The following is a 23,676-nucleotide window of genomic DNA, read 5'->3' on the forward strand; positions in this document are numbered from 1 at the left end:
AAACATTCTAATTTGGCTCTTAGAGGAAGTGAAAGTTTAACTCTTAATATCACTAACATTATAAAAGAACAAAATCTAAATACTTACATGTAGATTAAACAGGTCTAACACTTATATGTATAAAATCGTTACACGTGTTACAAGGTGAAGTTCCTATTTGGCTGTGTGTAGATAATCCAACTCTTCACTGAATTGCACTGTGTGTGCTAACCTTTGTGCTTCTAATCTGTACATCCTCTGAGAAAGAAAAGGAGAGTTGAAACACACCACACGTGCTTTTTTTTTTTTCTTTTTTTTTTTTGTATTTGCTTCCACTATTAATCGATAGCATTATAACTTAAATCAGGCTCAAAACCTCCTGGTTCTACCCACCATTTAATCCACTACAGATCATCATATATTTATTTCCCAGTAATAGTTTTACCTACAGATTTATACTAGAGAAATACTCGACTAACGGACTTTACTCCAACAGAAAGTGACTGATCTGTTATAAATTCAGTTTTCCTGGTAATTTCTCTTTAAAAAACGCCAGTGGTGCCCCGTATTTGATTATCAGCTATTAATTATACAATATACCCTTTATAACCTGCAACATCCTTTTGTCTCAAACTACCCTCCTCTTCATTCCCATTTCATAATTAATGTAGGCAATGCAGGGCAAGGATGCACAGGGGTGTAAACAGTCCAGTCCAGCTTTAAATTCATTTGCCCAGCCACTTCAGCCTATCTGTGCTATCGGTAATGTTCATTTCTTCACTTTTTCAGAAAGTTTTTGTAGCTTTAGAAATACATTTAACAAACAAGGACTAGATAATGCTGGTATTTCATTAACTCTATCTTCACCTAAAATATGTTAATCTAGGACCTAAAACAATTTCATGGCAGTTTTGGTAAAAGTTAAAGTTTGGTTTGGTTTTCTGAGGGAGCCTTTATCTGGCCAGTAATCACGTATAAATGTGAAGTCTGAACACTGAAGAAAGATGCATTTAGGCTTTTAATAACAAGTACATCAGAAAAGTGCTGAAAATATCACAGAGGAAGATGACGACAACTGAGCATCTGTGTGAGATGCCCAGAACAGAGAAAGGGCTACTAAACCACATTAATTCCGGCAAATGATGTTACTATGGGTGTGTGATGAGGCACCCCAGAACAAGATGGAAGGTAGTGTTATGACAGGACTTGTGGAAGAACAAGATGGATTTTTGACATCATGATGTGGATTTCATTATCAGTGGCTAGTCTGCTACAGATGACATTGTTTCTAAATCATCCATGACACACTGCTGCTGTATTTATTTATTTGTTTATTTAATGATTTTAAATGATGATTATACTTTCGTTCCAATATACATTTATAATGACATAACATGAAGGTCAATTTTAAAGTCAACTTTTTTTTTATTAAACAAAGCTTGTATTAAGTGAATATTAGTTAGAAAATTATTCAGAATGTAATTATCTAAATACAGCCCCACCCTTATGCTTTAAGAATTACATTTCTTACAGTTTGTATAATAAAGTGAAAATATTAGAAAGATTGTTTTTACACTTAAACAGATACAATAAATCTGAGTGTACAGCATCCAGTAACATCCTTTACATCATCATTTACATGAACTACATTTATAATAAATCTTGCCAAAAGTAATTTTCTTCCAAACTAAAGTATTTTTTTACACCAGTTTTTATCTTAATATGTATTAAATGGTGGTTTCCTGTCCTCACACAGAGCAGCCAGCAGAAGATCAGTGTGATTACTGTAACTGAATGCAATTGGCTGGATTGGTTGTAGAGATCTTGCCAAACATCCAACTGGGACTCATCATGTCCAGCTTAATTAAAAGATCATTCCATCTGAACATGAGGTGCTGGTCACACACTGTGGGAGTGAAAGAGAGAAAAATATAAAATTTATGTAACAAAAATAAGCAATAAAATGACGACAAAACACAAACAGATCTGCTGAAAATTTCATTTTCCCACCTAATGGTGATGAGGTAGGGCTGGGCGATTTTCACGATTAATTCAGTTAATTCGCATGAACGTTTTCACCCGATGTTAGAATGTGACAATCGCGATTGTTTACATACTTTATATTTTAATTAAAATACCAACATGTCACAAAGCAGAAACTGAGCAGATGCTCGCGGAATATAAATCAGGGAAAGTTTCATATCAAAAGGGCGAAAACAGGGTACAAAATCAGGTAGAGGATAAACTAAAACAGTAAACAGAAGACAACAAGGATTCTACACGGTAACGGTTAGATTCAGTAATAAGAAGCACAAACACGATCAGCAAAACGAGACACAAACAGAAGAGTTTAATTAAGATTCACTGAATCAAACACCGCTGAACTGAATCAAAATACGGAGCCGATGAGCGCGATCAGGATTGGCTGGAAAGTAACGAGTTACATTTACTCGCGTTACTGTAATTGAGTCGTTTTTTTGTGTACTTGTACTTTTTTAAGTAGATTTAACAGCCTGTAATTTTACTTTTACTTAAGTAAGTTTTGTACTAAGAATTGTAATTCGCTTCATTTTAAATCACATCCGTTACTGAGTAAAAAAAATCGCGTCTGGGAAACTGCGGCAGTGAATTCTGCGATAGGATCTTTTGTCTCGGTTCCTTTTAAAGAGCCGTTTGTATGTAACGACTCCCAAATGCGCGAATCGGTTCCTTTATTTTGGCTTAAAGGGCCGTTCAATAGAATCGAATCATTCTACGACACATGATAGTGGTTAAGTGTAGATACTGATACAGACTCACTCAGTGGTGGAAACAGCAGCACAGTACAGTACAGGCTCGTGTTCCTTTTAAGAAACCTGTAAAGAACTTTTTGTAGTTTTTTTCCTAATGTAAGGAGGTTCTGCTGAACATTATTTACAATAAAAGTTGTTTGTGAGCTATTCTTAGATATAGATAGATAAGGATATAAATAATTTAGATCCATTTTGTTTTAATTATTGTTAATTATTGTGATATTGTTATTGTTATAAAGTTTGAGTCCCTTAAAATGATAATTATAGGTGGTGCTGTTACTATTTTTGCACTTCTGCAGCCTTTAATTACAATGCAAAAAAAGAAATTTGAGTCTTATTTTAATTGCATTATACAAAAACAAAAAAAATCGAAATCGTAATCGACAATCGGGTATAATTTTAAAATAATCGAGATTTTTTTTTTTTTGCAGAATCGCCCAGCCCTATGATGAGGTACCTCAATAAATCTTAAACTCATTTATTGCATTACTCCATGTCATTGGCAAGTGTAGACATGTTTAAGCTACAGGCTGCCCTGTGTAGAACATCATTTAGTAAACACCGCAGTTTATTCTTTATTGTTTACTGTGTAACTGTTGTTCCTGCTGCTTTCAGGTCATCCTGCAATTTTTTTGAGTGAATCCTGGCTTCTCTCTTCCCTTTCTCATCATTAGTCTGACAGCAGGTTGTGTTTTCTGTGTGCTGGTCCTGTTCAATAACGATTTGTGGTTCCATGAACTTGTGGATGATGGAACCAGTTGTACTGAAGTTTAGTTTTATTATTTTGTTCCTGAGAACTTCACTGTGATGATACCAGATGTGTGAAATCACCACCCAATCACACCAGATTGGCACCAGAACATTTTTAATATTTTAGCATTAATGTCTAAAACGTGATGTTTTTTAAAATAATCTTTATATTGAACATTGAACATTTAAATTTATGGTCTGAAAGTTTTCTCTATCATTCCTCCTGTGTGTATATTTATAAATATTATAAATACATATTTTGTTTATATTTACAGCTAGAAAGTTTAAAGATGTGATGAGTGTAAATGTAGAGGGATTGAATACATTTTCCTCTCACTGTGTGTATAAAGACACTGTGTGTGTGTGTGTTCAGATCTAGAGGAACTCAGTTTAATGTAACAGGAGCTACGTGGCTGTAAAAAGTTTAGGATCCTTTGTTATAATGAAACAGGAAGTCAGTAACTCACTAAAGTTCCTCCAGTTTACAGTGAGGATCCTCCTGTAGATCAGTGAGAAGCTTCTCTCCTGATTCTCCTGGTTCATTGTCACTCAGATTCAGTTCTTTCAGGAGGGATGAGGAGTTTGATGTCAGACCTGAAGCCAGAGATATAAAACCTTCATCTGTAATATAGCAGCTCAACATCCTGCAGAGAGAACAAGAACTCATCACCATTACATCTCACACACACACACACACATACACACACACACACACACACACACACACACACTCATCACTATTACATCTCACACACACACACACACACACACACACACACACAAGAACTCATCACTATTACATCTCACACTCACACACACACACACACACACACACACACTCACACACAAGAACTCATCACTATTACATCTCACACTCACACACACACACACACACACACACACACTCACACACAAGAACTCATCACAATTACATCTCTCTCACACACACATACACACACACACACACTCAAACTCAAAAGAAGCTTTATTGGCATGACAAATAATGACATTCGTATTGCCAAAGCAAGTTACAGAGAAATATTAACAATAAAAATAAGAAAGAACAAAAATATACAAAACAGTTACATGTGCAAAAAAATTATAAAATGGAATAAAATATGAATAAAAACTGCAAAATAATAACAATAAAATTTACATTAATGAGGTATTAAAAACAATCAGTTTGTGTGTGCATGTGTGTGTATGAAACATGATCACCCACTGTCCCTCACCTGGTGGCAGGTGTGAGTATAGAGTGCTGCTAGTGTGCAGCTCTCTCTGTGTTCCCCCAGTAGGTGGGGCAGTTTGTCGGGGTCTGGGAGGGAGGTAAAGTTGGGGATGATGTTATTAAATTTAGGGAAGAATTGGGAGCGGACGTGGTGGTACTTGGTACACCGGGTGAGGAAGTGCAGCTCCCTCTCTACTGTACTGAGAGTGCAGTGCTGGCACAACCTCTCCTCCCGGGGCAGCCAGGACCGGGTGTGTCGCCCCGTATCCACGGCCAGGTCGTGTGTGCTCAGTCTGTACCTCGTCAGGGTGTTTCTTAATTTAGGGTCGGATACTGTGCTCAGATAATCTGCTGTACTGTAGTGTCTGTTTAGGGCCAAATAACAAATAAATAATAACAAATAACAACAAATAACTAGAGATGTGCATTTCCGGAGAAAATGCGAGTGTGATTGCCGTGTGCCGGTCGGGCGGGCGCGCGTAACCCAATGCTTTATCCAAGTTGGGGTGTCATCAGTGGGCTTTACGATTTAAAATTGGAACGGCGTCGATATCTCGAACTTTCAAAAAATGAATGGAAGTGAATGAGACCAAAAACGGGCGTGGCAGATGGGCGTGGGTTCGAATCCCCATGCTGTACCTGAGTCGGGGTTACATCAGTGGGCTTTACGATTTAGAGTTGGAACGGCGTTTATATCTCAAACTTTCAAAAAATGAATGGAAGTGAATGAGACCAAAAACGGGCGTGGCAGGTGGGCGAGGGTTCGAATCCCCATGCTGTATCTGAGTCGGGGTTACATCAGTGGGCTTTACGATTTAGAGTTGGAACGGAGTTGATATCTCAAACTTTCAAAAAATTAATGGAAGTGAATAGGGCCGAAAAACGGGCGTGGCAGGTGGGCGTGGGTTCGAATCCCCATGCTGTACCCATGTCGGGGTTACATCAGTGGGCTTTACGATTTAGAGTTGGAACGGTGTCGATATCTCAAACTTTAAAAAAATGAATGGAAGTGAATGGGACCAAAAACCGGGCGTGGCAGGTGGGCGTGGGTTCGAATCCCCATGCTGTACCTGAGTCGGGGTTACATCAGTGGGCTTTACGATATAGAGTTGGAACGGCGTTTATATCTCAAACTTTAAAAAAATGAATGGAAGTGAATGGGACCAAAAACCGGGCGTGGCAGGTGGGCATGGGTTCGAATCCCCATGCTGTACCTGAGTCGGGGTTACATCAGTGGGCTTTACGATATAGAGTTGGAACGGCGTTTATATCTCAAACTTTCAAAAAATGAATGGAAGTGAATGAGACCAAAAACGGGCGTGGCAGGTGGGCGAGGGTTCGAATCCCCATGCTGTACCCATGTCGGGGTTACATCAGTGGGCTTTACGATTTAGAGTTGGAACGGAGTTGATATCTCAAACTTTCAAAAAATTAATGGAAGTGAATAGGGCCGAAAAACGGGCGTGGCAGGTGGGCGTGGGTTCGAATCCCCATGCTGTACCCATGTCGGGGTTACATCAGTGGGCTTTACGATTTAGAGTTGGAACGGTGTCGATATCTCAAACTTTAAAAAAATGAATGGAAGTGAATGGGGACAAAAACCGGGCGTGGCAGGTGGGTGTGGGTTCGAATCCCCATGCTGTATCTGAGTCGGGGTTACATCAGGGGGCTTTACAATTTAGAGTTGGAACGGAGTTGATATCTCAAACTTTCAAAAAATGAATGGAAGTGAATGGGAATGAAAACCGGGCGTGGCAGGTGGGCGTGGGTTCGAATCCCCATGCTGTACCTGAGTCGGGGTTACATCAGTGGGCTTTACGATTTAGAGTTGGAACGGCGTTGATATCTCGAACTTTCAAAAAATGAATGGAAGTGAATGGGGACAAAAACCGGGCGTGGCAGGTGGGTGTGGGTTCGAATCCCCATGCTGTACCTGAGTCGGGGTTACATCAGTAAGCTTTACAATTTAGAGTTGGAACGGCGTTGATATCTCGAACTTTCAAAAAATGAATGGAAGTGAATGGGGACAAAAACCGGGCGTGGCAGGTGGGTGTGGGTTCGAATCCCCATGCTGTACCTGAGTCGGGGTTACATCAGGGGGCTTTATGATTTAGAGTTGGAACGGCGTTGATATCTCGAACTTTCAAAAAATGAATGGAAGTGAATGGGGATTTTATAGGTTGAATAATGGTTGTAGAAATAACCATTCAACAACCATTCAGAAAAAATGAATGGAAGTCAATAGGACCAAAAATCGGTAGAAAAGCGGGCGTGGCGGATGAACGGGCGGGCGGATCGAAAAACTTTCTTCAAGATGTGACGTCAATAACGGGCCGGACGATCTAGAGTTGGAACGGCGTCGATATCTCAACATTTTTCGAAAACGAATGGAAGTCTATGGGAAAAATTTTCCGGAAAAACGGGCGTGGCGGGCGAATGGGCGGGCGGATCGAAAACCTGTATACAAGCACACCATTCCCGTATGGGCCGGACAATTTGGCGTTGGAACGGGGTCGATATCTCGAAAACTGCGGACGAAGAAACGCGGACAAAAACGGGCAGAATAATAATAATATGACTTTCGGATAACAATAGTGTGCTTGCCCATAGGCAACCACACTAATAATAAACTAGAGACGTGCATTTCCGGAGAAAATGCGAGTGTGATTGCCGTGTGCCGGTCGGGCGGGCGCGAGTAACCCAATGCTTTATCCAAGTTGGGGTGTCATCAGTGGGCTTTACGATTTAAAATTGGAACGGCGTCGATATCTCGAACTTTCAAAAAATGAATGGAAGTGAATGGAGCCGAAAACCGGGCGTGGCAGGTGGGCATGGGTTCGAATCCCCATGCTGTACCTGAGTCGGGGTTACATCAGTGGGCTTTACCATTTAGAGTTGGAACGGTGTTGATATCTCAAACTTTCAAAAAATGAATGGAAGTGAATGGAGCCGAAAAACGGGCGTGGCAGGTGGGCATGGGTTCGAATCCCCATGCTGTATCTGAGTCGGGGTTACATCAGTGGGCTTTACGATATAGAGTTGGAACGGCGTTTATATCTCGAACTTTCAAAAAATGAATGGAAGTGAATGGGACCAAAAACCGGGCGTGGCAGGTGGGCATGGGTTCGAATCCCCATGCTGTACCTGAGTCGGGGTTACATCAGTGGGCTTTACCATTTAGAGTTGGAACGGTGTTGATATCTCAAACTTTCAAAAAATGAATGGAAGTGAATGGAGCCGAAAAACGGGCGTGGCAGGTGGGCATGGGTTCGAATCCCCATGCTGTATCTGAGTCGGGGTTACATCAGTGGGCTTTACGATATAGAGTTGGAACGGCGTTGATATCTCAAACTTTCAAAAAATGAATGGAAGTGAATGGGACCAAAAACCGGGCGTGGCAGGTGGGTGTGGGTTCGAATCCCCATGCTGTACCTGAGTCGGGGTTACATCAGTGAGCTTTACGATATAGAGTTTGAACGGCGTTTATATCTCAAACTTTCAAAAAATGAATGGAAGTGAATGGAGCCGAAAAACGGGCGTGGCAGGTGGGCATGGGTTCGAATCCCCATGCTGTATCTGAGTCGGGGTTACATCAGGGGGCTTTACCATTTATAGTTTGAACGGCGTTTATATCTCAAACTTTCAAAAAATGAATGGAAGTGAATGGGACCAAAAACCGGGCGTGGCAGGTGGGTGTGGGTTCGAATCCCCATGCTGTACCTGAGTCGGGGTTACATCAGTGGGCTTTACCATTTAGAGTTTGAACGGCGTTTATATCTCAAACTTTCAAAAAATGAATGGAAGTGAATGGGACCAAAAACCGGGCGTGGCAGGTGGGCGTGGGGTCGAATCCCCATGCTGTACCTGAGTCGGGGTTACATCAGTGGGCTTTACGATATAGAGTTGGAACGGCGTTGATATCTCAAACTTTCAAAAAATGAATGGAAGTGAATGGAGCCGAAAAACGGGCGTGGCAGGTGGGCATGGGTTCGAATCCCCATGCTGTATCTGAGTCGGGGTTACATCAGTGGGCTTTACGATATAGAGTTGGAACGGCGTTGATATCTCAAACTTTCAAAAAATGAATGGAAGTGAATGGAGCCGAAAAACGGGCGTGGCAGGTGGGCGTGGGTTCGAATCCCCATGCTGTATCTGAGTCGGGGTTACATCAGGGGGCTTTATGATTTAGAGTTGGAACGGCGTCGATATCTCGAACTTTCAAAAAATGAATGGAAGTGAATGGGGATTTTATAGGTTGAATAATGGTTGTAGAAATAACCATTCAACAACCATTCAGAAAAAATGAATGGAAGTCAATAGGACCAAAAATCGGTAGAAAAGCGGGCGTGGCGGATGAACGGGCGGGCGGATCGAAAAACTTTCTTCAAGATGTGACGTCAATAACGGGCCGGACGATCTAGAGTTGGAACGGCGTCGATATCTCAACATTTTTCGAAAACGAATGGAAGTCTATGGGAAAAATTTTCCGGAAAAACGGGCGTGGCGGGCGAATGGGCGGGCGGATCGAAAACCTGTATACAAGCACACCATTCCCGTATGGGCCGGACAATTTGGCGTTGGAACGGGGTCGATATCTCGAAAACTGCGGACGAAGAAACGCGGACAAAAACGGGCAGAATAATAATAAAATGAAAAATAATAATAATATGACTTTCGGATAACAATAGTGTGCTTGCCCATAGGCAACCACACTAATAACAAAAATTAATAAATAACTGCATTTTACTCTGAGATTTAGTTTCAGTTTCCCAATAATTCAGATATTTAGTTCTGAGTCTTTGTGTAATTTGGTTTATTCTAATTGGGTTTGCAGATTTCTCCTGTTCCTGAGTCTTAATTGTGTTAGTGTGTGTTAGTGGTGTATCTGTGTGTGTTATTAGTGTATCGGTGTGTGTTAGTGGTGTATCTGTGTGTGTTAGTGGTGTATCTGTGTGTGTTAGTGGTGTATCTGTGTGTGTTAGTGGTGTATCGGTGTGTGTTCGTGGTGTATCTGTGTGTGTTAGTGGTGTATCTGTGTGTGTTAGTGGTGTATCTGTGTGTGTTAGTGGTGTATCTGTGTGTGTGTTAGTGGTGTATCGGTGTGTGTAGATGGTGTATCTGTGTGTGTTAGTGGTGTATCTGTGTGTGTTAGTGGTGTATCTGTGTGTGTTAGTGGTGTATCTGTGTGTGTTAGTGGTGTATCTGTGTGTGTTAGTGGTGTGTCTGTGTGTGTGTTAGTGGTGTATCGGTGTGTGTAGATGGTGTATCTGTGTGTGTTAGTGGTGTATGTGTGTGTTAGTGGTGTATGTGTGTGTTAGTGGTGTATATGTGTGTGTTAGTGGTGTATGTGTGTGTTAGTGGTGTATCTGTGTGTGTTAGTGGTGTATCTGTGTGTGTTAGTGGTGTGTCTGTGTGTGTTAGTGGTGTATCTGTGTGTGTTAGTGGTGTATCTGTGTGTGTTAGTGGTGTATCTGTGTGTGTTAGTGGTGTATCTGTGTGTGTGTTAGTGGTGTATCGGTGTGTGTAGATGGTGTATCTGTGTGTGTTAGTGGTGTATCTGTGTGTGTTAGTGGTGTATCTGTGTGTGTTAGTGGTGTATGTGTGTGTTAGTGGTGTATCTGTGTGTTAGTGGTGTATCTGTGTGTGTTAGTGGTGTATCTATGTGTTAGTGGTGTGTCTGTGTGTGTTAGTGGTGTATCTGTGTGTGTTAGTGGTGTATCGGTGTGTGTTAGTGGTGTGTGTTAGTGGTGTGTCTGTGTGTGTTATTAGTGTGTCTGTGTGTGTTATTAGTGTGTCTCTGTGTGTTAGTGGTGTATGGGCGTGTGTTAGTGGTGTATCTATGTGTGTTAGTAATGTATGGGTGTGTGTTATTAGTGTGTCTGTGTGTGTTAGTGGTGTATCTGTGTGTGTTAGTGGTGTATCTGTGTGTTAGTGGTGTATCTGTGTGTTAGTGGTGTATCTGTGTGTGTTAGTGGTGTATCTATGTGTGTTAGTGGTGTATCTGTGTGTTAGTGGTGTATCTATGTGTGTTAGTGGTGTATCTATGTGTGTTAGTGGTGAATCTGTGTGTGTTAGTGGTGAATCTGTGTGTTAGTGGTGAATCTGTGTGTGTTAGTGGTGTGTGTGTGTTAGTGGTGTATCTGTGTGTGTTAGTGGTGTATCTGTGTGTTAGTGGTGTATCTGTGTGTGTTAGTGGTGTATCTGTGTGTGTTAGTGGGATATCTATGTGTGTTAGTGGTGTATCTGTGTGTGTTAGTGGTGTATCTGTGTGTGTTAGTGGTGTATCTATGTGTGTTAGTGGTGAATCTGTGTGTGTTAGTGGTGTATGGGTGTGTGTTAGTGGTGAATCTGTGTGTGTTAGTGGTGTATCTGTGTGTGTTAGTGGTGTATCTATGTGTGTTAGTGGTGTATCTGTGTGTGTTAGTGGTGTATCTGTGTGTGTTAGTGGTGTATCTATGTGTGTTAGTGGTGAATCTGTGTGTGTTAGTGGTGTATCTGTGTGTTAGTGGTGTATCTGTGTGTGTTAGTGGTGTATCTATGTGTGTTAGTGGTGAATCTGTGTGTGTTAGTGATGTGTTGGTGTGTGTTAGTGGTGTATGGGTGTATGTTAGTGGTGTATCTGTGTGTGTTAGTGGTGTGTCTCTGTGTGTTATTAGTGTGTCTGTGTGTGTTAGTGGTGTGTCGGTGTGTGTTAGTGGTGTGTCTGATTAGTGTGTCTGTGTGTGTTAGTGGTGTATCTGTGTGTGTTAGTGGTGTATCTGTGTGTGTTATTAGAGTGTCTGTGTGTGTTAGTGGTGTGTCTCTGTGTGTTATTAGTGTGTCTCTGTGTGTTAGTGGTGTATCTGTGTGTGTTAGTGGTGTGTCGGTGTGTGTTAGTGGTGTGTCTGATTAGTGTGTCTGTGTGTGTTAGTGGTGTATCTGTGTGTGTTAGTGGTGTATCTGTGTGTTATTAGAGTGTCTGTGTGTGTTAGTGGTGTGTCTGTGTGTGTTAGTGGTGTATCTGTGTGTGTTAGTGGTGTATCTGTGTGTGTTAGTGGTGTATCTGTGTGTGTTAGTGGTGTATCTGTGTGTGTTAGTGGTGTATCTGTGTGTGTTAGTGGTGTATCTGTGTGTGTTAGTGGTGTGTCTGTGTGTGTTAGTGGTGTATCTGTGTGTGTTAGTGGTGTATCTGTGTGTGTTAGTGGTGTATCTGTGTGTGTTAGTGGTGTATGTGTGTGTTAGTGGTGTATCTGTGTGTGTTATTAGTGTGTCTGTGTGTGTTAGTGGTGTGTCTGTGTGTGTTATTAGTGTGTCGGTGTGTGTTAGTGGTGTATCTGTGTGTGTTAGTGGTGTATCTGTGTGTGTTAGTGGTGTATCTGTGTGTGTTAGTGGTGTATGTGTGTGTTAGTGGTGTATCTGTGTGTGTTATTAGTGTGTCTGTGTGTGTTAGTGGTGTATATGTGTGTTAGTGGTGTATCTGTGTGTGTTAGTGGTGTATCTGTGTGTGTTAGTGGTGTATCTGTGTGTGTTAGTGGTGTATGTGTGTGTTAGTGGTGTATCTGTGTGTGTTAGTGGTGTATCTGTGTGTGTTAGTGGTGTATGTGTGTGTTAGTGGTGTATCTGTGTGTGTTAGTGATGTATCTGTGTGTGTTAGTGGTGTATCGGTGTGTGTTAGTGGTGTATGTGTGTGTTAGTGGTGTATCGGTGTGTGTTAGTGGTGTATCGGTGTGTGTTAGTGGTGTATCTGTGTGTGTTAGTGGTGTATCTGTGTGTGTTAGTGGTGTATCTGTGTGTGTTAGTGGTGTATCTGTGTGTGTTATTAGAGTGTCTGTGTGTGTTAGTGGTGTATGTGTGTGTTAGTGGTGTATGTGTGTGTTAGTGGTGTATGTGTGTGTTAGTGGTGTATGTGTGTGTTAGTGGTGTATCTGTGTGTGTTAGTGGTGTATCTATGTGTGTTAGTGGTGTATCTGTGTGTGTTAGTGGTGTATCTGTGTGTGTTAGTGGTGTATCTGTGTGTGTTAGTGGTGTATCTATGTGTGTTAGTGGTGTATCTGTGTGTGTTAGTGGTGTATCTATGTGTGTTAGTGGTGTATCTGTGTGTGTTAGTGGTGTATCTGTGTGTGTTAGTGGTGTATCTGTGTGTGTTAGTGGTGTATCTATGTGTGTTAGTGGTGTATCTGTGTGTGTTAGTGGTGTATCTATGTGTGTTAGTGGTGTATGTGTGTGTTAGTGGTGTATGTGTGTGTTAGTGGTGTATCGGTGTGTGTTAGTGGTGTATCGGTGTGTGTTAGTGGTGTATCTATGTGTGTTAGTGGTGTATCTGTGTGTGTTAGTGGTGTATCTATGTGTGTTAGTGGTGTATCTGTGTGTGTTAGTGCTGTATGTGTGTGTTAGTGGTGTATCTGTGTGTGTTAGTGATGTATCTGTGTGTGTTAGTGGTGTGTCTGTGTGTGTTAGTGGTGTATGTGTGTGTTAGTGGTGTATGTGTGTGTTAGTGGTGTATGTGTGTGTTAGTGGTGTATCTGTGTGTGCTAGTGGTGTATGTGTGTGTTAGTGGTGTATGTGTGTGTTAGTGGTGTATGTGTGTGTTAGTGGTGTATCTGTGTGTGTTAGTGGTGTATGTGTGTGTTAGTGGTGTATTTGTGTGTTAGTGGTGTATCTGTGTGTGTTAGTGGTGTATGTGTGTGTTAGTGGTGTATGTGTGTGTTAGTGGTGTATCTGTGTGTGTTAGTGGTGTATCTATGTGTGTTAGTGGTGTATGTGTGTGTTAGTGGTGTATGTGTGTGTTAGTGGTGTATGTGTGTGTTAGTGGTGTATCTGTGTGTGTTAGTGGTGTATCTGTGTGTGTTAGTGGTGTATCTGTGTGTGTTAGTGGTGTATGTGTGTGTTAGTGGTGTATCTGTGTGTGTTAGTGGTGTATCTGTGTGTGTTAGTGGTGTATCTGTGTGTGTTAGTGGTGTATCTGTGTGTGTTAGTGGTGTGTCTGTGTGTGTGTTAGTGGTGTATCGGTGTGTGTAGATGGTGTATCTGTGTGTGTTAGTGGTGTATGTGTGTGTTAGTGGTGTATGTGTGTGTTAGTGGTGTATATGTGTGTGTTAGTGGTGTATGTGTGTGTTAGTGGTGTATCTGTGTGTGTTAGTGGTGTATCTGTGTGTGTTAGTGGTGTGTCTGTGTGTGTTAGTGGTGTATCTGTGTGTGTTAGTGGTGTATCTGTGTGTGTTAGTGGTGTATCTGTGTGTGTTAGTGGTGTATCTGTGTGTGTGTTAGTGGTGTATCGGTGTGTGTAGATGGTGTATCTGTGTGTGTTAGTGGTGTATCTGTGTGTGTTAGTGGTGTATCTGTGTGTGTTAGTGGTGTATGTGTGTGTTAGTGGTGTATCTGTGTGTGTTAGTGGTGTATCTCTGTGTTAGTGGTGTATCTGTGTGTGTTAGTGGTGTATCTATGTGTTAGTGGTGTGTCTGTGTGTGTTAGTGGTGTATCTGTGTGTGTTAGTGGTGTATCGGTGTGTGTTAGTGGTGTGTGTTAGTGGTGTGTCTGTGTGTGTTATTAGTGTGTCTGTGTGTGTTATTAGTGTGTCTCTGTGTGTTAGTGGTGTATGGGCGTGTGTTAGTGGTGTATCTATGTGTGTTAGTAATGTATGGGTGTGTGTTATTAGTGTGTCTGTGTGTGTTAGTGGTGTATCTGTGTGTGTTAGTGGTGTATCTGTGTGTTAGTGGTGTATCTGTGTGTTAGTGGTGTATCTGTGTGTGTTAGTGGTGTATCTATGTGTGTTAGTGGTGTATCTGTGTGTTAGTGGTGTATCTATGTGTGTTAGTGGTGTATCTATGTGTGTTAGTGGTGAATCTGTGTGTGTTAGTGGTGAATCTGTGTGTTAGTGGTGAATCTGTGTGTGTTAGTGGTGTGTGTGTGTTAGTGGTGTATCTGTGTGTTAGTGGTGTATCTGTGTGTTAGTGGTGTATCTGTGTGTGTTAGTGGTGTATCTGTGTGTGTTAGTGGGGTATCTATGTGTGTTAGTGGTGTATCTGTGTGTGTTAGTGGTGTATCTGTGTGTGTTAGTGGTGTATCTATGTGTGTTAGTGGTGAATCTGTGTGTGTTAGTGGTGTATGGGTGTGTGTTAGTGGTGAATCTGTGTGTGTTAGTGGTGTATCTGTGTGTGTTAGTGGTGTATCTATGTGTGTTAGTGGTGTATCTGTGTGTGTTAGTGGTGTATCTATGTGTGTTAGTGGTGAATCTGTGTGTGTTAGTGGTGTATCTGTGTGTTAGTGGTGTATCTGTGTGTGTTAGTGGTGTATCTATGTGTGTTAGTGGTGAATCTGTGTGTGTTAGTGATGTGTTGGTGTGTGTTAGTGGTGTATGGGTGTATGTTAGTGGTGTATCTGTGTGTGTTAGTGGTGTGTCTCTGTGTGTTAGTGGTGTATCTGTGTGTTAGTGGTGTATCTGTGTGTTAGTGGTGTATCTGTGTGTGTTAGTGGTGTATCTATGTGTGTTAGTGGTGTATCTGTGTGTTAGTGGTGTATCTATGTGTGTTAGTGGTGTATCTATGTGTGTTAGTGGTGAATCTGTGTGTGTTAGTGGTGAATCTGTGTGTTAGTGGTGAATCTGTGTGTGTTAGTGGTGTGTGTGTGTTAGTGGTGTATCTGTGTGTTAGTGGTGTATCTGTGTGTTAGTGGTGTATCTGTGTGTGTTAGTGGTGTATCTGTGTGTGTTAGTGGGGTATCTATGTGTGTTAGTGGTGTATCTGTGTGTGTTAGTGGTGTATCTGTGTGTGTTAGTGGTGTATCTATGTGTGTTAGTGGTGAATCTGTGTGTGTTAGTGGTGTATGGGTGTGTGTTAGTGGTGAATCTGTGTGTGTTAGTGGTGTATCTGTGTGTGTTAGTGGTGTATCTATGTGTGTTAGTGGTGTATCTGTGTGTGTTAGTGGTGTATCTATGTGTGTTAGTGGTGAATCTGTGTGTGTTAGTGGTGTATCTGTGTGTTAGTGGTGTATCTGTGTGTGTTAGTGGTGTATCTATGTGTGTTAGTGGTGAATCTGTGTGTGTTAGTGATGTGTTGGTGTGTGTTAGTGGTGTATGGGTGTATGTTAGTGGTGTATCTGTGTGTGTTAGTGGTGTGTCTCTGTGTGTTATTAGTGTGTCTGTGTGTGTTAGTGGTGTGTCGGTGTGTGTTAGTGGTGTGTCTGATTAGTGTGTCTGTGTGTGTTAGTGGTGTATCTGTGTGTGTTAGTGGTGTATCTGTGTGTGTTATTAGAGTGTCTGTGTGTGTTAGTGGTGTGTCTCTGTGTGTTATTAGTGTGTCTGTGTGTGTTAGTGGTGTATCTGTGTGTGTTAGTGGTGTGTCGGTGTGTGTTAGTGGTGTGTCTGATTAGTGTGTCTGTGTGTGTTAGTGGTGTATCTGTGTGTGTTAGTGGTGTATCTGTGTGTTATTAGAGCGTCTGTGTGTGTTAGTGGTGTGTCTGTGTGTGTTAGTGGTGTATATGTGTGTGTTAGTGGTGTATCTGTGTGTGTTAGTGGTGTATCTGTGTGTGTTAGTGGTGTGTCTGTGTGTGTTAGTGGTGTATCTGTGTGTGTTAGTGGTGTATCTGTGTGTGTTAGTGGTGTATCTGTGTGTGTTAGTGGTGTATGTGTGTGTTAGTGGTGTATCTGTGTGTGTTATTAGTGTGTCTGTGTGTGTTAGTGGTGTGTCTGTGTGTGTTATTAGTGTGTCGGTGTGTGTTAGTGGTGTATCTGTGTGTGTTAGTGGTGTATCTGTGTGTGTTAGTGGTGTATCTGTGTGTGTTAGTGGTGTATGTGTGTGTTAGTGGTGTATCTGTGTGTGTTATTAGTGTGTCTGTGTGTGTTAGTGGTGTATATGTGTGTTAGTGGTGTATCTGTGTGTGTTAGTGGTGTATCTGTGTGTGTTAGTGGTGTATCTGTGTGTGTTAGTGGTGTATGTGTGTGTTAGTGGTGTATCTGTGTGTGTTAGTGGTGTATCTGTGTGTGTTAGTGGTGTATGTGTGTGTTAGTGGTGTATCTGTGTGTGTTAGTGATGTATCTGTGTGTGTTAGTGGTGTATCGGTGTGTGTTAGTGGTGTATGTGTGTGTTAGTGGTGTATCGGTGTGTGTTAGTGGTGTATCTGTGTGTGTTAGTGGTGTATCTGTGTGTGTTAGTGGTGTATCTGTGTGTGTTAGTGGTGTATCTGTGTGTGTTATTAGAGTGTCTGTGTGTGTTAGTGGTGTGTCTGTGTGTGTTAGTGGTGTATGTGTGTGTTAGTGGTGTATGTGTGTGTTAGTGGTGTATGTGTGTGTTAGTGGTGTATGTGTGTGTTAGTGGTGTATCTGTGTGTGTTAGTGGTGTATCTATGTGTGTTAGTGGTGTATCTGTGTGTGTTAGTGGTGTATCTGTGTGTGTTAGTGGTGTATCTGTGTGTGTTAGTGGTGTATCTGTGTGTGTTAGTGGTGTATCTGTGTGTGTTAGTGGTGTATCTATGTGTGTTAGTGGTGTATCTGTGTGTGTTAGTGGTGTATCTGTGTGTGTTAGTGGTGTATCTGTGTGTGTTAGTGGTGTATCTATGTGTGTTAGTGGTGTATCTGTGTGTGTTAGTGGTGTATCTATGTGTGTTAGTGGTGTATGTGTGTGTTAGTGGTGTATGTGTGTGTTAGTGGTGTATCGGTGTGTGTTAGTGGTGTATCGGTGTGTGTTAGTGGTGTATCTATGTGTGTTAGTGGTGTATCTGTGTGTGTTAGTGGTGTATCTATGTGTGTTAGTGGTGTATCTGTGTGTGTTAGTGCTGTATGTGTGTGTTAGTGGTGTATCTGTGTGTGTTAGTGATGTATCTGTGTGTGTTAGTGGTGTGTCTGTGTGTGTTAGTGGTGTATGTGTGTGTTAGTGGTGTATGTGTGTGTTAGTGGTGTATGTGTGTGTTAGTGGTGTATCTGTGTGTGCTAGTGGTGTATGTGTGTGTTAGTGGTGTATGTGTGTGTTAGTGGTGTATGTGTGTGTTAGTGGTGTATCTGTGTGTGTTAGTGGTGTATGTGTGTGTTAGTGGTGTATGTGTGTGTTAGTGGTGTATCTGTGTGTGTTAGTGGTGTATGTGTGTGTTAGTGGTGTATGTGTGTGTTAGTGGTGTATCTATGTGTGTTAGTGGTGTATGTGTGTGTTAGTGGTGTATGTGTGTGTTAGTGGTGTATGTGTGTGTTAGTGGTGTATGTGTGTGTTAGTGGTGTATGTGTGTGTTAGTGGTGTATCTGTGTGTGTTAGTGGTGTATCTGTGTGTGTTAGTGGTGTATCTGTGTGTGTTAGTGGTGTATGTGTGTGTTAGTGGTGTATCTGTGTGTGTTAGTGGTGTATCTGTGTGTGTTAGTGGTGTATGTGTGTGTTAGTGGTGTATCTGTGTGTGTTAGTGGTGTATGTGTCTCAGACCCACAAGTCTCAGCTCGCATCTCAGCATGTCTGCGAGATATCTCACAATGGATGTCAGCTCATCATCTAAAACTTAATCCCAGCAAGACAGAGATGTTGCTCATTCCTGGAGATCAGTCTCCAACCCAGGACCTAGTTATTTCTCTGGATGACTCCCAGATCAGACCATCTGATAAGGTAAGAAGTCTTGGTGTTGTCCTTGATAACCAGCTGACCTTCTCTCCTTATATAGCCAACATGACAAGATGGTGCCGGTTCCCCCTGTACAACATCAGGAAGATTCGTCCATTTCTCTCCAGGGAAGCTACCCAGATTCTGGTCCAATCACTTGTAATCTCACGGTTGGACGACTGCAACTCCCTTCTGGCTGGAGCTCCCATGTCCACGATTAAACCCTTACAGCTCATTCAAAATGCAGCTGCCCGTCTGGTTTTTAACCAAATCAAACACTGCCACATCACCCCACTGCTGCCACATCATCACCCCACTGCTGCCACACCATCACCCCACTGCTGCCACACCATCACCCCACTGCTGCCACACCATCACTCCACTGCTGCGTTCTCCTCACTGGCTTCCTGCAGCTGCACGGATTCAGTTTAAAACACTGACGCTCTCCTACAAAGCCAAAAATGGAGCAGCCCCAAGCCACCTTCGTGGCCTAATCAAACCCGCTCTGTACCACGCAACCTCCGAGCCTCTAGTCTTGCTCGACTTGATCCTCCATCCAGGACTAAAGGAAGACGAGCATCAAGGCTCTTCTCTGTTCTAGCACCCAAGTGGTGGAATGAACTTCCTCTGTCTGTCCGAACATCTGAGTCTCTCGCTGTCTTTAAAAAACGATTAAAAACCTTCATCACCTTTATACTAAACACTTAAGCTGACTTGTACTTATTTATTAACACTTTATTCCGATCTTTTCCATTTAAAAAAAACCCAAAAAAAACCAAAAAAAAAAAACACTTGGTTCTAACAGGTTTTAGCAGATTTGTGTTTTTCGACTGTTGTTTACCTAAACTTGAGAAATGAAATGTTCACTATGGAAGCTCTTCTGTAAGTCGCTCTGGATAAGAGCGTCTGCTAAATGCTGAAAATGAAATGAAATGTTAGTGGTGTATCTGTGTGTGTTAGTGGTGTGTCTGTGTGTGTTAGTGGTGTATCTGTGTGTGTTATTAGTGTGTCTGTGTGTGTTAGTGGTGTATCTGTGTGTGTTAGTGGTGTATCTGTGTGTGTTATTAGTGTGTCTGTGTGTGTTAGTGGTGTATCTGTGTGTGTTAGTGGTGTGTCTGTGTGTGTTATTAGAGTGTCTGTGTGTGTTAGTGGTGTATCTGTGTGTGTTAGTGGTGTGTCTGTGTGTGTTATTAGTGTGTCTGTGTGTGTTATTAGTGTGTGTGTGTTAGTGGTGTATCTATGTGTGTTAGTGGTGTGTCTGTGTGTGTTATTAGTGTATCTGTGTGTGTTAGTGGTGTATCTGTGTGTGTTAGAGTGTCTGTGTGTGTTATTAGTGTATATGTGTGTGTTAGTGGTGTATCTATGTGTGTTAGTGGTGTATGGGTGTGTGTTAGTGGTGTATCTGTGTGTTAGTGGTGTATCTGTGTGTGTTAGTGGTGTATCTGTGTGTGTTAGTGGTGTGTCTGTGTGTGTTATTAGTGTGTCTGTGTGTGTTTGTGGTTTATCTGTGTGTTAGTGATGTATCTGTGTGTTAATGGTGTATGTGTGTGTTAGTGATGTGTCTGTGTGTGTTATTAGAGTGTCTGTGTGTGTTAGTGGTGTATCTGTGTGTGTTAGTGGTGTGTCTGTGTGTGTTATTAGTGTGTCGGTGTGTGTTAGTGGTGTATCTGTGTGTGTTAGTGGTGTGTCTGTGTGTGTTAGTGGTGTATCTGTGTGTGTTAGTGGTGTATTTGTGTGTGTTAGTGGTGTATTTGTGTGTGTTAGTGGTGTATCGGTGTGTGTTATTAGTGTGTCTGTGTGTGTTAGTGGTGTATCTGTGTGTGTTAGTGGTGTGTCTGTGTGTGTTATTAGAGTGTCTGTGTGTGTTAGTGGTGTATCTGTGTGTGTTAGTGGTGTATCTGTGTGTGTTATTAGTGTGTCTGTGTGTGTTAGTGGTGTATCTGTGTGTGTTAGTGGTGTGTCTGTGTGTGTTATTAGAGTGTCTGTGTGTGTTAGTGGTGTATCTGTGTGTGTTAGTGGTGTGTCTGTGTGTGTTATTAGTGTGTCTGTGTGTGTTATTAGTGTGTGTGTGTTAGTGGTGTATCTATGTGTGTTAGTGGTGTGTCTGTGTGTGTTATTAGTGTATCTGTGTGTGTTAGTGGTGTATCTGTGTGTGTTAGAGTGTCTGTGTGTGTTATTAGTGTATATGTGTGTGTTAGTGGTGTATCTATGTGTGTTAGTGGTGTATGGGTGTGTGTTAGTGGTGTATCTGTGTGTTAGTGGTGTATCTGTGTGTGTTAGTGGTGTATCTGTGTGTGTTAGTGGTGTGTCTGTGTGTGTTATTAGTGTGTCTGTGTGTGTTTGTGGTTTATCTGTGTGTTAGTGATGTATCTGTGTGTTAATGGTGTATGTGTGTGTTAGTGATGTGTCTGTGTGTGTTATTAGATTGTCTGTGTGTGTTAGTGGTGTATCTGTGTGTGTTAGTGGTGTGTCTGTGTGTGTTATTAGTGTGTCGGTGTGTGTTAGTGGTGTATCTGTGTGTGTTAGTGGTGTGTCTGTGTGTGTTAGTGGTGTATCTGTGTGTGTTAGTGGTGTATTTGTGTGTGTTAGTGGTGTATTTGTGTGTGTTAGTGGTGTATCGGTGTATCTGTGTGTGTTAGTGGTGTATCTGTGTGTGTTAGTGGTGTGTCTGTGTGTGTTAGTGGTGTATCTGTGTGTTAATGGTGTATCTATGTGTGTTAGTGGTGTATGGGTGTGTGTTATTAGTGTGTGTGTGTTAGTGGTGTATCTATGTGTGTGTTAGTGGTGTATCTATGTGTGTTAATGGTGTATCTATGTGTGTTAGTGGTGTATCTATGTGTGTTAGTGGTGTATGGGTGTGTGTTATTAGTGTGTGTGTGTTAGTGGTGTATCTATGTGTGTGTTAGTGGTGTATCTATGTGTGTTAATGATGTATCTACGTGTGTTAGTGGTGTATGGGTGTGTGTTATTAGTGTGTGTGTGTTAGTGGTGTATCTATGTGTGTGTTAGTGGTGTATCTATGTGTGTTAGTGGTGTATGGGTGTGTGTTATTAGTGTGTGTGTGTTAGTGGTGTATCTATGTGTGTGTTAGTGGTGTATCTATGTGTGTTAATGATGTATCTACGTGTGTTGTGTTAGTGGTGTATATGTGTCTGTTAATGGTGTATCTATGTGTGTTAGTGGTGTATGGGTGTGTGTTATTAGTGGTGTATCTGTGTGTGTTAGTGGTGTATATGTGTGTGTTAGTGGTGTATGTGTGTGTTAGTGGTGTATCTGTGTGTTAGTGGTGTATCTATGTGTGTTAGTGGTGTATATGTGTGTGTTAGTGGTGTATCTGTGTGTGTTAGTGGTGTATCTGTGTGTGTTAGTGGTGTGTCTGTGTGTGTTATTAGTGTGTCTGTGTGTGTTAGTGATGTATCTGTGTGTTAATGGTGTATGTGTGTGTAAGTGGTGTGTCTGTGTGTGTTATTAGAGTGTCTGTGTGTGTTAGTGGTGTATCTGTGTGTGTTAGTGATGTATCTATGTGTGTTATTGGTGTCTGTGTGTGTTATTAGTGTGTCTGTGTGTGTTAGTGGTGTATCTGTGTGTGTTAGTGGTGTATCTGTGTGTGTTAGTGATGTATCTGTGTGTGTTAGTGGTGTATCTGTGTGTGTTAGTGGTGTATCTGTGTGTGTTAGTGGTGTATCTGTGTGTGTTAGTGATGTATCTATGTGTGTTATTGGTGTCTGTGTGTGTTATTAGTGTGTCTGTGTGTGTTAGTGGTGTATCTGTGTGTGTTAGTGGTGTATCTGTGTGTGTTAGTGATGTATCTGTGTGTGTTAGTGGTGTATCTGTGTGTGTTAGTGGTGTATCTGTGTGTGTTAGTGGTGTATCTGTGTGTGTTAGTGGTGTATATGTGTGTTAGTGGTGTATCTGTGTGTGTTAGTGGTGTATCTGTGTGTGTTAGTGATGTATCTGTGTGTGTTAGTGGTGTATCTGTGTGTGTTAGTGGTGTGTCTGTGTGTGTTAGTGGTGTATCTGTGTGTTAGTGGTGTATCTGTGTGTTCGGGGTGTATCTGTGTGTTAGGGGTGTATCTGTGTGTTAGGGGTGTATCTATGTGTTAGTGGTGTATCTATGTGTTAGTGGTGTATCTATGTGTGTTAGTTAAGCAATAGAACACGAGAGGTCGTGTGTTATCGAGAATAACATCACGGCTGTGATTTGGTCGCAGGCACGAGCTGAAGACGAGTAGATCATCACAGCTGTGATATTATTCACGATAACACACGACCTCGAGTGTTCTATTGCTTTTATACAACAGTTTTTACAAAATAAAGAAAGAAAATAAATCAAAGAAGCCCTGAATTTCATATTAAATATGCTTTAATATTGACAATACCTTCCGCCAAAATGTAGTTCCACAACCAATATAAAGTTTAACACTACAAAGCAGAACATCCCAAGTTGCAAAAACTTATTTCAGGGAGGTAAGAACAACAACAAGAAGAAAGCAAGAACCTCCGAAGGGAAAAAAAGAAATAAAAAAACCTCTCGCACACACCAAAGGCTATGGATGAAAACAGAACTACTAGGGCTTAACTAACTGTTCGCGTTACAAACACATTAATGTTCCCTACATAGTGCACTAGATTGTGTATCAGATCACGGATTTATGTTCCCTACATAGTGCACTAGATACTGAAATAGACAATTGATTTATGTTCCCTACACAGTGCGCTAGATTGTATATCAGATAACGGATTTAAAACGCGACCGGGAAAAAAAGTCTGTGTTGCCTGCGTGCGCGTTTATGTGCATGAAGCTTGTCGTTAATGGCAACGCGTCAACGGAGTAATACAGTTGTGGTGTGAAAAGGCCGTGCTGTTATCACGAATATCAGCACGGTTAGAACGCTTCTCAACCAATCAGATTGTAAGGTCGGAACTACCTGTTGTATAATGGTGTATATGTGTGTGTTAGTGGTGTATCTGTGTGTTAGTGGTGTATCTGTGTGTTAGTGGTGTATCTGTGTGTTAGTGGTGTATCTGTGTGTGTTAGTGGTGTGTCTGTGTGTGTTAGTGGTGTATCTGTGTGTGTTAGTGGTGTGTCTGTGTGTGTTAGTGGTGTATCTGTGTGTTAGTGGTGTATCTGTGTGTTAGTGGTGTATCTGTGTGTGTTAGTGGTGTATCTGTGTGTGTTAGTGGTGTGTCTGTGTGTGTTAGTGGTGTGTCTGTGTGTGTTAGTGGTGTGTCTGTGTGTGTTAGTGGTGTATATGTGTGTCTTAGTGGTGTATCTGTGTGTTAGGGGTGTATCTGTGTGTTAGTGGTGTATCTATGTGTGTTAGTGGTGTATATGTGTGTGTTAGTGGTGTATCTGTGTGTTAGTGGTGTATCTGTG

General features: G+C 41.8%; 1 protein-coding gene across 1 annotated transcript in view; it reads right to left on the reverse strand.

Moving 5' to 3' along the window:
- Window positions 1-979: 979 nt before the first annotated feature.
- LOC134310006 (NACHT, LRR and PYD domains-containing protein 3-like) overlaps window positions 980-23,676 on the reverse strand; it is a 109,143-nt gene continuing 86,446 nt past the window's right edge. Inside the window, exons 14-15 of the mRNA XM_062991509.1 lie at window positions 3,989-4,165; window positions 980-1,885 (exon numbers count right to left, since the gene is read on the reverse strand). Of these exons, the coding sequence (XP_062847579.1) occupies window positions 1,879-1,885; window positions 3,989-4,165 (184 nt within the window). The 3' untranslated portion in view covers window positions 980-1,878. The remainder of the gene's footprint in view (window positions 1,886-3,988; window positions 4,166-23,676) is intronic.

The sequence above is a fragment of the Trichomycterus rosablanca genome, chromosome 3 (assembly GCF_030014385.1).
Source record: "Trichomycterus rosablanca isolate fTriRos1 chromosome 3, fTriRos1.hap1, whole genome shotgun sequence".
Taxonomy (NCBI): Eukaryota; Metazoa; Chordata; class Actinopteri; order Siluriformes; family Trichomycteridae; genus Trichomycterus; species Trichomycterus rosablanca.